The sequence below is a fragment of the Bos javanicus genome, chromosome 1 (assembly GCF_032452875.1).
Source record: "Bos javanicus breed banteng chromosome 1, ARS-OSU_banteng_1.0, whole genome shotgun sequence".
Lineage (NCBI taxonomy): Eukaryota > Metazoa > Chordata > Mammalia > Artiodactyla > Bovidae > Bos > Bos javanicus.
Genome location: NC_083868.1, coordinates 126926017 through 126940638, shown reverse-complemented (window position 1 = coordinate 126940638; position 14622 = coordinate 126926017). Strand labels below are relative to the sequence as shown.

Genomic DNA, 14622 nt, shown 5'->3' with positions numbered 1-14622 from the left:
AAAAATCCTTTGGTCTCAGTTTCTTCTTTAAGGGAAGAGTTGCGTGAGATATTTTCAGGTGTCACTTTGGAATGAAAAACAAAGCCTTTTGAACTGGCGGCTGTAAACTTTGTCTTCAAAGGACGAGGTAATATTTTAGGCTCTGCCAGCCAGGCAGTGTCTGTTGCAGCTACTCACCTCTGCTATTAGTAGCTTGAAATGGCCTTAAACAATATGTAAACTAGTGGCCTAACTGTGTTTCAGTATTTTATTTACAAAAACAGGCAGCAGCTGAGATTTGCTGAGCTGCGCTTTAGAAGTTTGTGGTCAGTATAGGCTAATCCAAGAAAACTGAATGAGGTCTTAAATGTGAGAACTCTTGGCTTTGTTCTTTTCGTGTAACAAAAGTCACCTCATTATTTGAATTTTTACGGTGAGTAGTCAGTAAGTCCACTGCCATCCTCAGTTTCTTCCCTGAGTAATCACTGCTACCTGTAATAGTTTTTAAAACATATGTGGCATATCCCCTTTGGATAAAAGTCTGACAGTTTCCTATAAAAGTAAATATACACGTACCCCATGCCCCAGCAGTTCTAGATATTTACCCAAGAGAAATGAAAACATATGTCCACAGAAATACATGAAAATATTCATAGTAGCTTCAAACTGGAAATAGCCCAGGTGTTCAGTAGAATGGATAAACAAACCAGTGTCCACACAGTGGACTACTACTCAACAGTCCAAAAAAAAAGAACAAACTACAGATAATGGAAAACCTGAGTGAATCCCACTATTAGGCTAAGCAGAAAATAAGCTTTACTGATGAGAATGTACTATATCATTTTATTTCTTTGAAATTCTAAATCAAGCGGTACTTACCTATGCTGGAAAAAAGCCCAGAACAGTGCTTGCCTCTAGGATGGGCCTGGGGATTGACTGGGAAGGGGCATGAGAGAACTTTATAGGGTGATGACAGTGTTGTGTATCTTGATAGCAGTTTGTATCATAGAGGTGAATGCATTTGTCAAAAATGCATGTCATAGTACTTTGTAGAGTCATATATTTCACTGAATGTAATTTTTCCCTCAGTTTTAGTTAATATGCATATTGAAGTGTTCAGGGGTTAAGTGTACAAACATCTGCAACTTGAAATGCATAAAAAAATAGATGGTAATTATTGAATAGATAGATGAATATAGTAGATTGTCTACTTATGTAGAATCTGGGTGAGGTTTATACATGTTCACTTAATTCTTTTAAAAATTTTACTTGTTTAAATAAATATTATTACAAATTTAACAATCTTTTATACACTGTTCCTGACCAGTTATCCCAAAGTATGTTGAATAACCCATCATTTCCTCACTGATTTGAAATGCCAACTTTTTTACATGCATTTTACATGGATCCTTTCTTGGATATTGCGTTTTGTTACTAATCTATATCTTTGTTCCTTTGTCATTATCACACTATAATATGTAAGCTCTACGTAAGCATTTGTAAAATAAAATATAATGTTTGAGACTTGTGTAACTACTGGCTGTTCAGTTTTGGTGTCTGGAGAGTTCTAGCCTTATAAATACTTAGGTAACGTATGGAGCATCCAAAAGAGATAGCTTATGTATAAAAAATCTATTTCTTGAAAATTGGGAGAACTAACTAAAACCATTTGGATGTGGTATCTCTTTTAAGAATAGAGCTCTGTTTATTGTTTTGTAAAAACTTCTGATTTGCAAATGTTTATTTTCTCACAAAATCATATATTTCATTTATTCTCAAGTTTTTGGGGGCTTCCCTGGTGGCGCAGAGGTTAAAGCGTCTGCCTGCAATGTGGGAGACCTGGGTTCGATCCCTGGGTCAGGAAGATCCCCTGGAGAAGGAAATGGCAACCCACTCCAGTATTCTTGCCTGGAGAATCCCATGGACAGCGGAGCTTGGTGGGCTACAGTCCACGGGTCGCAAAGAGTTGGTTGGACACGACTGAACGACTTCACTTTCTTTCACTTTCTTTACTAGTTGGAAACTGGTTTTATTGATCAAATTAAATGCATTTGTTTCAATTAACTTGTGATACTATCTTAAATCTCTCTTACTTTCCCTTGAATTTATTTTAGTCTTGAATTTAAAACCTGACATTTTTGGTTAGTCTTGGGGTTTTTGTGAATTCATATAAAGCTATGGATTTTCCTTTGTGTTCTGCTTCGGCTGCATTATTGTTTTGTATTTTGAATATTTCATGTTTTGTTGTCTTTTTAATTCAAAGGTTATGTAGAAGTCCACTTTGTAAATTTTTGTTATACTTTGTTGCATTTATTGGATTAGTTTTTTCCTCAAATATTTGGTAATTATTGGTTCTCTGCACCTCCTGTTTGTATTTAGACTTTCCTGTCACAGCATTCAGGGATGAGGCAGAAGTACCCAAGAACTGGTCGAGGTATAGAGATTCCCTCTACTCCTTAAGGTTTTTACCAACCCATCCAATACCTTGGCCAGTTTTTGAATCCCAGCCTGCCCCCACTCCCCCTGCCCCATGCTCCCTGCTCCTGCTAAAGAGTAGCTGGTGCTGCTACTGTTGGTAGTTGATGGGTACTAAGGTGGGGGGGGGGGTGTATGTGTGTGTGTGTGTGTGTAGTTGCTGGGCACCAGGGGTGGGTGGGGGTGGGGGGGTGGGTGTGTGTGTGTGTGTGTGTGTGTGTGTGTGTGTGTGTGTGTGTGTGTGTGTGTGTGTGTGTGTGTGTTGGGGGGAGGCACAAAGTTATACTCACCTGGCTGCTCCTGCTGCGGAGTCATCTAATCTGTGGCCCAGAGCGCCCTCCTGTTCTCCATTTTGGTGAGCCAACTTGCTTTTTTCTAGGAGTCCTTCTCTGATGAAATCCTTTCCTTCCTCTTCCTGTTAGAGACAGTTAATTCTTTCTCTATGTTTATATGTCTGTTGCTTGTAACTGGACTCTTGGAGAACAGGAACAGATACCTTATTCCATGTAAATTTTTGTCACCTGAAGTAACACAGAATGCTTGCATGATGCACTTCAGAGAAGAGGAGTTTTGATTGCAAAAGGTTGATTGCTTGAGGCTCCCAGGGAGAGCAGACCAGGTAAGGTGCCACATGGAGAGGTACTGGTCTGGGTATTTCTCTTATTGGTAAGTTAATCTTAGGCAAATTATTTAATCTTGCTTAATATGTTTTATACTACCATATTTTTTTAAATAAATATATAAAATTTGAGTGTATATGTATATACACACATGTATTTTTAATAATATAAATAGTTCGAAGGCAAAAGAAGAACGGGCAGCACAGGATGAGATGGGTTAGATAGCATCACTGATTCAATGAACATGAATTTGAGAAACCTCCAGGAAATACTGGAAGATAGTGGAAGAGCCTGGTGTGCTGCAGTCCATGGGGTCACAAAGAGTCTGACCGGACTTAGCGACCTAACAACAGCAATGTGCTGATTAGTTCAGTGAGGAACAAATGATTTTTAAACAAGTGGTCCTGGGACAGCAGGATATCGATATGCAAAACAATGTAACTGAATTCTTTCTTTGCTGTTGTTCAGTCACAGTGGTTTTGGAGCCCAAGAAAAGAAAATCTCTCACTGCTTCCACTTCCCCCACCCCCCAAGCCTATTTTATTTGTCATGAAATGGAAATGATAAGACCAGATGCCATGAACTTAGTTTTTTGAATGTTGAATTTTAAGCCAGCTTTTTCACTCTCCCATTTTCATCCTCATCAATAAGGATTGATTCCTTATTCCTTCCATTCCTCTTCACTTCCTTCTCTTAGAGTGGTAATATCTGAGGTTGTTGATATTTTCTCCTGGCGATCTTGATTCCAGCTTGTGCTTCTTCCAGCCTCGCATTTTGCATGATGCACTCTTCATATAAGTTAAATAAACAGGGTGACAGTATACAGCTTAGATATACTCCTTGATGTACTTCCCACTTTGGAACCAGTCTGTTGTTCCATCCAGTTCTCACTGTTGCTTCTTGACCTGCACACAGGTTTCTCGGGAAGCAGGTAAGGTGGAATGGTATTATCATCTCTTAAAGAATTTTCCACGGTTTGTTGTGATCCACACAGTCAAAGGCTTTAGCATAGTCAGTGAAGCAGAAACAGATGTTTTTTCTGGAATTCTCTTGCTTTTTCTCTGATCCAATGGATGTTGGCAATTTGATCTCTGGTTCCTCTGCCTTTTCTAAATCCAGCCTGTACATCTGGAAGTTCTTGGTTCCAGCTTGTACATCTGGAAGTTCTTGGCTCTCCCTTCTTCATACCATGTACAGAAATTAATACACAGTGGATCAAAGATCCAAACGAGCTAAAACTAAGAATTCTTAGAAGAAAACATAGCTACAGGTCTTAACTTTGGCTTAGGCAATGGTATCTTAGATATAATACCAAAAACCAAGCAACCAAGGAGAAAAGTAAATTAGACTTCCTTGTAATTAAGAACTTTTCTGTTTAAGGGACACTCTCATGAAAGTGAACAGACAACCCACAGAATGAGGGGAAATAGTTGTATATCGTGTATATGACAAAAGGCTCATGTCTGTAATGTATGAAGAACTGTTAGAACTTACATAAAAAGGAAATTCAGTATAAAAAAAGGAAATTCAGTATAAAAATGGACCAACAGTCTGAATAGACAGTTCTCCAAAGAAGACACAAATGACCAATAAGCTCATGAAAAGATGCTCAACATCATTAGTCATTAGGGAAATGCAAGTTAACCCACTAGGAAGTATTGATAAAGATGTGAAGAAATTGCAATTCTGCTAGTGGGAACGTAGGATGTTACAGCTGCTTTGGAAGACTGTCTAGCACTTAACTCAAAATACTAAACAGTTACCATATGACCAAGCACTTCCACTCATAGTGAATGAAATGTGAATTATACCTCAATAAATAGCTCCTTATAAAAATTTAAACTTACAAAGGACTTTAAATTTGTACTTGTCCATATAATTGATTTTTTTTTAAAGTTATACCTGCCTTTGCTTTAAAAAAGGTTTTTTAAAACTGTAAGTGAAAGTGAAGTCGCTCAGTCGTGTCCCGACTCTTTGCGACACCGTGGACTGTAGCCTACCAGGCTCCTCCGTCCATGGGATTCTCCAGGCAAGAGTACTGGAGTGGGTTGCCGTTTCCTTCTCCAGGGGATGTTCCAACCCAGGGATCAAACCCTGGTCTTCCGCATTGCAGGCAGATGCTTTAACCTCTGAGCCATCAGGGAAGCCCTTAAAAGCGTCTGCCTGCAATGCGGGAGACTCGGGTTCTATCCCTGGGTTGGGAAGATCCCCTGGAGGGCCTGGAAAATTCCATGGACGGAGGAGCCTGGTAGGCTACAGTCCATAAAACTGTAAGCAGGTTGCTATTTTATTTACCCAGGGAAAATTGTTTCTTACCGAAATTCTCTGGGAATAAGGCATAGCCTTTCTGGTATCTAGATAACTAGGAAGTTTGAGCAAGAAGTAGGGAGTCAGATCACACAGTCTCTAAGTGTGTTGAACGAATGTGGATGTCCAGGCCTTGAAGCCTAATGACTTCCCTTGCTCACATTAACCAGCACTGAGGTGGGCGTGGCACATTTATTAGGTCCCCTCGGCCCTACCTGTAACTGAGCTATCGTGTCCTACTCTTTGTGACCCCATGGAGGGCTGTTCTGTCCATGGAATTCCCCAGGCAAGAATACTGGAGTGGGCAGCCATTCCCTTCTCCAGGGGATCTTCCCCGTCCCAGGGATCAAACCCAGGTCTCCTGCATTGCAGGCAGATTCTTTACCATCTGAGCCACCAGGGAAGCCCATTCCTTATCTAAGGTACCCTCAGTTTTATCCCTATCATTGTCGGATGCATCTGAGTAAACTAACTGAAAGATACCCCCATGTAAGAACAGCAGTTTATAACTTCTGTTTTTATTTTCCAGTTTTTTTTTTTTTTTTCCTTAGAGGAAGAAGATTAAGTTGATAAAAAGTTACTGGCATCCTTGTGAGTGGTCTTTCATATGTGGTTTTTATGAAAGTGAAAGTTAGTTATGTTCGACTCTTTGCGACCCCATGGACTCTATAGTCCATGGAATTCTCTAGGCCAGAGTACTGGAGTGGGTAGCCTTTCCCTTCCCAGGGGATCTTCCCAACCCAGGGATCCAGCCCAGGTCTCCTGCTTTGCAGGGGATTCTTGACCAGCTGAGTCACAAGGGAAGCCCAAGAGTACTGGAGTGGTTAGCCTATCCTTTCTCCAGGGGATCTTCCCGACCCAGGAGTCGAACCAGGGTCTCCTGCATTACAGGTGGATTCTTACCAACTGAGCTATCAGGGAAGCCCGGATGTGGTGTTTATAAGTGAGGTTAATTTTAGTTTTTCAATGTTAAGTTTGGTTCTTGGCAATAGTATCTTATCAAGTAGGGGAAATTGGCTTCAGTGCTGGAAATCACTTATTTACTTGTTGTACACTGCCTACATTCACAATTGACTTAATGGCCACTAGTGCATGGCATCAGGTTTGGGACATGGCTGTTAATTTGTGTGTCTGTTTTTATGAACCTGACTGTATAGGGAGTTTTAACATTTTTGTTCGTGCTTGCTATGTGCTCATTTGCTTGTTGCTTTTATAAATTTCATTTACATTATTTTTCCTGGAAACTGAAAATCAAAATTGAAAATGGCATGATAAGAATACTTTTAGATGACTTTAAAGCACTGCTAAGTAACTCTTAGCACTTCTGTATTAAACTTTTCCAGTTTAGTATCAACTTCATCAGTTGACAAACTCCTGTGGCCTCCGACTGCCTGTTTTCGTTAAGTGACGTTTTATTGGAACACAGCCCCCACTCATTACGTTTATTTATTTGTGCTCTGGCCTGCTGTGTGGAGGAATGTATCTGTTAGTTCCTACAAAGAGCCAAATCTGAAAGAATGGCTTTTCCCTGTATCTCATTAAACCAGCTTTTGGGCTTTACCTGTTTCGTTTTCCTTACAGTAAACTGATCACGGCTTTGAGGTTGGTTTTCCTCTGTTTTTCTGCAGCAGGATCGCTCTGTGTGGTAGGGAAGGGCTGCTGTCTGGAGGTGAACGTACTGTGCTCCTTCCTTCTGTCCTTTCGCTCCCTATTTTGGCCTCCTGGTAATTGGGGCGGGGGAGGATGGGGAATGCCAGTCTGAATTAAGATGGAATTGCTTTAACTGTTTTCCCCTAACAGTTTTCTGGCCTGCAGGTAACAAATGAAAGTTATCTAGCTTTTGCCACAATTTGTTTGAGGTCACAGGGTCTTTTGAGCATCACAAGAATAAACTCCACAAAGAAAAATGGATGTATTCAGAAATGTATTATTATAGAAATCTCAGAAGCTCTGAAGTTCATCTTTGCTGGGAATGGGTGAGGGTGAAGGGTCCACAGATCCTAGGTTGGGAATGCCTCCTCTAGCCTTTCTTCAAGGACAAATATTAATAAGCAAGTTTATGTTAAGACTGGAAAATAAAGCTGATGTTAATTCAGCTTTGGGGAATTAAGTGTTCTTTACTGTTGCCATACCTGGGAATTAATTGAATATTTTTTGATCAGTTTTTAAATGTTCAAATGTAAATGTGTGACGTTAGCAATGTATTGTAGCATATAATCTTGATGGTGACCACTTACAATGTTAGATCTTTGACTACAGACATTTGAGAAGAATAATTCTAGATGTTCACAAAAGAAATCACTGGCTTGGGATAGATTTTAGTGTTTCCAGATTGTGAAGAAAAAAAGAAGGTTAGGCCCTTTATATGAAACTTGCGTGTGCCAGCTCTGGCTTCGTGCTTAGCAGTGGAGCTGTCAAGTCCCCGTGGTCAGAGTGCCTGTTCTGATCTTGTCCTCTCTGCACTTCTGCATGAGGCTTCCACTCAGCCAGTATTTCCTAAACTTTATTCATTGATAACCATCTTCATGACTTGCCTTCTCTGCATGCTTCCTGGCTATTCTTTAAATCAACTCACTTTTCAAAACTCAAATTTATGCAGATAATTATTATGAAATACAGGGTTGATAATGCTCATTCTTTTGTTTCTCACATACACATGAAGGGGATTTATCCAACCTAAAATCATCTTTTTTCTGGAGGGCATCAAATTCATTTTGGGAAACACTCCCTTATGTGCTGGAATTTTCAAGCTCTGATCTTGAATTAGTATGATCTGTGGAAGCTGCTTGTATTTGGAAGTATCAGAGGAGAGGAGGGGATCACAGGATGGGTGGGTGCTGCCTGCTGAAATACCCCTTGCTTGGGCAAATTCATAATGTTTGGAATATGAAGATACTTGGCTGTGTGCATGGCAAAGCTTGGAATCCTAGCCTTGCGATGGTTGGTTTGTTTTTCCACCTTGGCCTCATTACACACAGACAAACACACACAATGTGTGTATCTTCAAGTTTTATGAGTTTTGTTTTCTTTTACAGGTTTGATCTTGCTCTTCTACCTAGTCTTTTATGGGTTCCTGGCTGCACTCTTCTCATTCACAATGTGGGCCATGCTTCAGACTCTGAATGATGAGGTTCCAAAATACCGTGACCAGATTCCTAGTCCAGGTAATTATGTTGTGATTATTATGGGTTCTAACAAAATTGGATTATATTTTATCTTCTCTGGAAGTCTGTATTATAGAGCAGGTAGGAGATGGTAAATTTCAGAGTCAAATAATGTGAAAGTTTTTGTTTGTTTAATATTTACATGCTGATACAAAGACCTTTAATATTTACATGCTGATATAAAGACCTTTAATATTTACACAGTGATACAAAAACTTGGCTGATAAATCTTGAGTCTTGCCAAGGGTAAACAAATAAATATTGAGGGTTAAAGTAAAGCCACATTGATGAATATAGTTATAAGTGATGCTTATGAATATTGAGTAGCAGTTTCACTTTGCCCTGAGTAATTTACTTATATATATTTCAGCTCTAGCTTGGGTTAAAGCATTGGTCGCAGCACGCCAGGCCTCCCTGTCCATCACCAACTCCCGGAATTCACTGAGACTCACGTCCATCGAGTTAGTGATGCCATCCAGCCGTCTCATCCTCTGTCGGCCCCTTCTCCTCCTGCCCCCAATCCCTCCCAGCATCAGAGTCTTTTCCAGTGAGTCAACTCTTCACATGAGGTGGCCAAAGGACTGGAGTTTCAGCTTTAGCATCATTCCTTCCAAAGAAATCCCAGGGCTGATCTCCTTCAGAATGGACTGGTTGTATCTTCTTGCAGTCCAAGGGACTCTCAAGAGTCTTCTCCAACACCACAGTTCAAAAGCATCAATTCTTCGGTGCTCAGCCTTCTTCACAGTCCAACTCTCACATCCATACATGACCACAGGAAAAACCATAGCCTTGACTAGACGGACTTTTGTTGGCAAAGTAATGTCTCTGCTTTTGAATATGCTATCTAGGTTGGTCATAACTTTCCTTCCAAGGAGTAAGCGTCTTTTAATTTCATGGCTGCAGTCACCATCTGTAGTGGTTTTGGAGCCCAGAAAAATAAAGTCTGACACTGTTTCCACAAGTATTAAATAAGGATCTATTAATAGAGAATAAAATGAGTGCGCACTTAATATGTTTATTCTCTATTGATTGTCTTATGGGGAAAAAAATTCCTCTAGGATACTGGAGAATGTACTTTAGTACAGAAAAAAAATCTTGACTGTAACACTTATTTAAATCACATTTTCTCCCTCCCATATTTCTTCTTTTTAAAGTTTGTATTTGAATGCCAGCTCTGCCTTCATTGTTGCATATGGGCCTTTTCCTCACGCTGCTGGCAGTTTTTATGGAAGTAGGTAACAGTAAGGCCCGGAGACCCAGTGTAGCTGATTCCCACAAATATGAACAACTTCCGGAGATTGCAGCAAAGGGATGGCTCTCCATGGAGGAGTACAGTTTGGCAGCAGGCAGAGTGGGCACACAAGTCAGGGAAGGTGGGAATCTGCAGGAGGTTTCTGTCCAGCACTGCTTCTGTTCCGGCTGTGATTTGCCCCCAAGGCTGTTCTGAAGATATTTTTGGTTCTCACAACTGCAGGTGCGCTACTGGTGTTGCTGAACATCCCTGCAGTGCATGAGAAACCCCCCCCGCCGACAAGAAAGACTCATCCAATCCAGAATGTCATTAGGACCACAGCTGAGGAACTCTAGTCTAGATCCTTGCTCACTGCATGGACTTCTCAGCCATAGCAGCAGCGAGAATGAACCAGTTTCCCCAACCAGTTTGTTCTAACGGCTTTTTTCCTTTGTCTAGCTGATTTTATCAAAATATCATGAATAACTCCGTTAATCTTTCTGACCATATATCTAGGACCAGCTCTATGCTGATTTTTTCCCTCATGTCTCATTATAGCCCTGTTTTCTTTGTCCCTACATGAATTCTAAGATAATTATTTCTCTTGCTGCCTTACTATTGAACATAAGCGGATATATTTCAGAAATATTGAACCATTTATAATTGCATGAATAATATAAGCAGTAAAATGTATTCAATATACGTTTTAAGTATATAGTTTTAAACTGAGTTCCTTAAATATAAAGAAAATGTTAAATGAATCAGAAGTTTATAGTTTTGCCATGGGATTTTAAATTATGTTGCCTCACAGGATGCAGAGATAAGCGCAGCACATTAATACAGCCATGCTGTGGGCATGTTCTTGTTGTTCATTCGTTGTGTCCTGCTCTTGGCGACCCGGTGGACTGCAGCACACCAGGCTTCCGGCTGTGGGCATGACCCCCAGAATACCTGATCCCTGAAGCCCTGATCTGTGTTTAAGTGTGCGCAGTTAGCTCCCAAAGAGAAGCTGAAGTTGTGATGATCTAAATCCAAGTGATCTGATATGTTGAAGTAGTAACTGAATTGGAGCGTTTTTGTGTACATATGGAATAAGACTTGCTCTGCCTTTTTGAAAATCATTGGGTAGCATCGGATTGAGTTTAACTCAAGAGCCTTGCAAATCAACACAGGCAAGCATTTAGGATTTGAAAGACATAGATTTGATCTAATATGAATTAGATGTCTGAGAAATTTTAATGAAAACTAAAATAGCCTTGGTTGTTGTTTATCTTTAGATTTAACGCAAGACTTATCTATAGTAACTGATGTATGGGGAATGTTTAGTGACTAGTGAAAATTTTAGGGTTTTTTTAATTTTAAGCCTTTTGTGCAAGACAAAGTAGATCTAATGCTTTTAAATCTAGGAAAGCTTAAAGTTGGAAGCCTGATTGTGTTTGTTGCACAAAAACATGCTTACATTTTCTGTTAATAAACTCATGCAGACATGTTCTAGAGACATGGTTGTTGATTGCTGATACGAAATTGTTGGTGGTTATATGCCAGTTCGGTATGAGAGAACTACATTTTAGTTACAGAGCAGTGTTTATTACTGAAAGAAGAATATTTAATTATAGATTTTAAATTGTATAGGTCTCTTTCGTTGAATAAGGTTTGCTTTCTTTATGAATGCTTCCGTAGAGCTGTAATTTCAGTGACAGAAGTGCTTAGATTTTGATTTGCTAAAATTTTCTCCATGTATTAACGACAAATTGGCAAACCCTAAAACACTGAATAGAAAATGAATGTAGAAAGTACAAAGTAAAATTTGTGTCTTTTCACTAAGGACCAGAGCAATTCTAAGATTTAGAGGTGGTTTCTAATTGGTTTTGTCTGAAGTGACTTTGAAGACTTTGGGATTCTTTCCTTTTAGATGTCTTTTTGTAGTCAGACATAAGTGGGGAGTTCTTGGTGGTTCTCTGAATCTACCTGTGAACACAATGTCCACATAATTTATTGAGACCTTCCTTTTTAGAGATAAGAGTGTAAGGAGAAGGAAAGAGAGAAGGGAATTTGCTGCAGTTAATTTCCCCCGTTTTCTCTTATCTCTATAGGACTTATGGTTTTTCCAAAACCAGTGTCGGCGTTGGATTTTTCATTCAGCCTGTCTGATGCAGAATCCTATCAAGGGTACATTGATGACCTTAAGAAATTTCTAAAGCGTAAGTATGATTTTTTAGGGTAAGGTAAAAGATTCTAGTTGTTATAGAAACTAGTACCAAATTATGATTACTTTTAAAAACATTGTTCTTAGAGTTTGTTCTGCCTTTTTCTTTCTCTTTCTGCTAAAGAGAGGACTGGGCAAGTAGAATTATGATTATTGATGAGGAATTTATGATTATTTTATATTCCAACTTCTGGAAAGTGTAGAGTTCTAAACCTAATGGGTAGTTGATTTGATTTTTTTTTAAAACTACCCTATATAAATACATGAGTAAGTTCATTGAGGCATAACATTTATACCTGCGTTAAATAGCATTTGACTAAAGAGCAAAACTATATTATAAATCTTGCCTCCTAAGTATTTGGGCCTTTGGATACAAAGTAGTGCTTGTGTGAGAGTGAGGAATGGTGTTTTATCACTAAAAGAAGTCTTCCCAGTTGTTAGTTTTCCCAAGCTGCTGCTAAGTCACTTCAGTCGTGTCCAACTCTGTGCGACCCCATAGACAGCAGCCCACGAGGCTCCTCCGTCCGTGGGATTCTCCAGGCAAGAACACTGGAGTGGGTTGCCGTTTCCTTGTCCAGTGCATGAAAGTGAAAAGTGAAAGTGAAGTCGCTCAGTCGTGTCCGATTTTTAGTGACCCCATGGACTGCAGCCCACCAGGCTCCTCCGTCCCTGGTTACGGGTTTGTAAAGCTTTCGAATAGCCCAGTTTTCTCTGCGTTTTGCTTTCCCTAACTCTGTGGTATTAGCATTTGAATGAATAGGCAGCTCTTCCTCAGCTGCTCTCCCCTGCAGTTGCTCCTTAGAATGTGTAGGACTCCATTGCCAAGATCACTGATGAAGCTCCCTATATCACCTTCTCGTTTGCTTGTGTAACTTGCCCTGACTATTTGTCTGCCTCTTGGGGACTTCCAGTTCACTGATCCCTTTATTTTATTCCAATCTCTCCACTCTCAGCTTCTCTACTGGACAGGCTTATCAGTTCCATAGTTTTTCATTTCAATTTTATAGAAGCTAGTACTCTAAAATCCTTTGCCTCTTATTCCATTTGTATAAACTTGCAAATCGAAGAAGCTATGTAATTCCTAGATGGATGAGCCCTTCCTTCGAGTCTGCCCTCTGAGGACTAAGTAAACTGTGAACACTTGATCACCTCCCTCAAATGGACCCAGTCTACTGCCTGGAAGACCTGCTGAAATTCTCTGAAGGGATTATTTCCAACCTCTACTCAAAACTAGCTCCTTAGCTCCTCCGACTCCCACCCCCCGCCTGTTAACTCACTTTCTTCGTATAATCTGGTTTCCTGATTCAAGAGAAAGTAGAAATACTCAAGTGGAAACTCCAGGTTTCTGCAACTGTGATATTCCTCTTGCTCTGACAAGGGAAGCTGCCCTTCCTCTTATCTGTGCCCACCTGTCCACTCTCACTGCCTCAGAAACATGGTGCTAATTACTGATCCTTCTCGTATATATGTTTAGCTTCTCTGTTGGATTCCTTCGGTCAACATGCAAAAATCCTCAACTCCCATCTTAAAAACCTTTTGATCCTGTACCTTCTAATAGCTACCTTGCTAAATCTCTTTTCTTTGATAGTTAAATATATACTTATTATTTAAATAGAGATGTTTTGTGAAAGTGTAATTCATGGTTTAAAAGACAAATAGTAAAGAAAGCCCTGTAATTAGAACAGTAGTTCCCTGCCCTACTCCATTCTAGCTTCAGTCCTTTGCTTTATTCAACAGAGGATGTGGTTTTTTTGTGTATGTTAAGCACTCTAATTTCCATCAGTGAACAAATGAAAATTTCCTGAGTTCCTGGAGTTTTTATAACCTAGTGGTGTGTTAGAAAGTAATAAGTGCTGTGGAGGAAAATAAGGCAGAGAAAGGAAATAGAGTTAAGAGAATCACAATTTTAAAGAGAGTGGCCTGGGAAGGCCTCGTTGAAAGGGGATGTTTGAGGAGAACTCTGAGAATGAGGGAACTAGCCGTGTAGCTGTCTAGCAGTAGGTGGGAAGGCCCTGAGGCTCATAAGGTCCAGTGTGTTACAAGTTTGTCATGGAAGCCAGAGGGGCTGGATGAAGTGAGTGGGGAGAATGTAGTAGGGGTTGAGGTCAGGGAGGCCTTAGAGGTTGTTGCTCAGTTCTTTGACTTTCACAGCAAACAAGATGGAAGTTCTTAAGCAGAAAATAACAACTCACAGATTTTTAAAGGATCACTCAGGCTGTATTTTGAGACTAGATTCTAGGTGAGGAACCAAGGAGGCTAGTCAAAAGCCCATTGCAGTCACCCAGGTGAGTGGAGATCATGGCTTGGAATTGGAACATTGAAGGCTGTGAAAAATTATCTGATTGTGGATATATTTTCAACAGGAAATAACTTCATGCTTTGGAACTTTTTCTTACAAAACTTTTCTTCTTTACTTTTTTAATTGAAATTTTATTTGTTTGGCTACATTGGGTCTTAATTGTGGCGCACCAGCTCTCTCATTGTGGCACACAGGCTTAGTTGTTCCACAGCACATGGGATCGTAGTTCCCCAACCAGGGATCAAAGCTGTGTCCCCTGTGCTGCAAGGTGGGTTCTTAACTTTTAGACCACCAGGGAAGTCCCCTACCACTTTTATGTATTGTCTTGTCTTCCTTTTATG

General features: G+C 40.0%; 1 protein-coding gene across 2 annotated transcripts in view; it reads left to right on the top strand.

Annotated features, from left to right (window-relative positions):
- Nucleotides 1-14622, top strand: part of ATP1B3 (ATPase Na+/K+ transporting subunit beta 3) — a 47134-nt gene that overhangs the window by 19466 nt on the left and 13046 nt on the right. For both annotated transcript variants that reach the window (XM_061419818.1, XM_061419807.1), the window contains exons 2-3: nucleotides 8417-8545; nucleotides 11870-11977. In XM_061419818.1, coding sequence (XP_061275802.1) covers nucleotides 8417-8545; nucleotides 11870-11977 — 237 coding nt within the window. The remainder of the gene's footprint in view (nucleotides 1-8416; nucleotides 8546-11869; nucleotides 11978-14622) is intronic.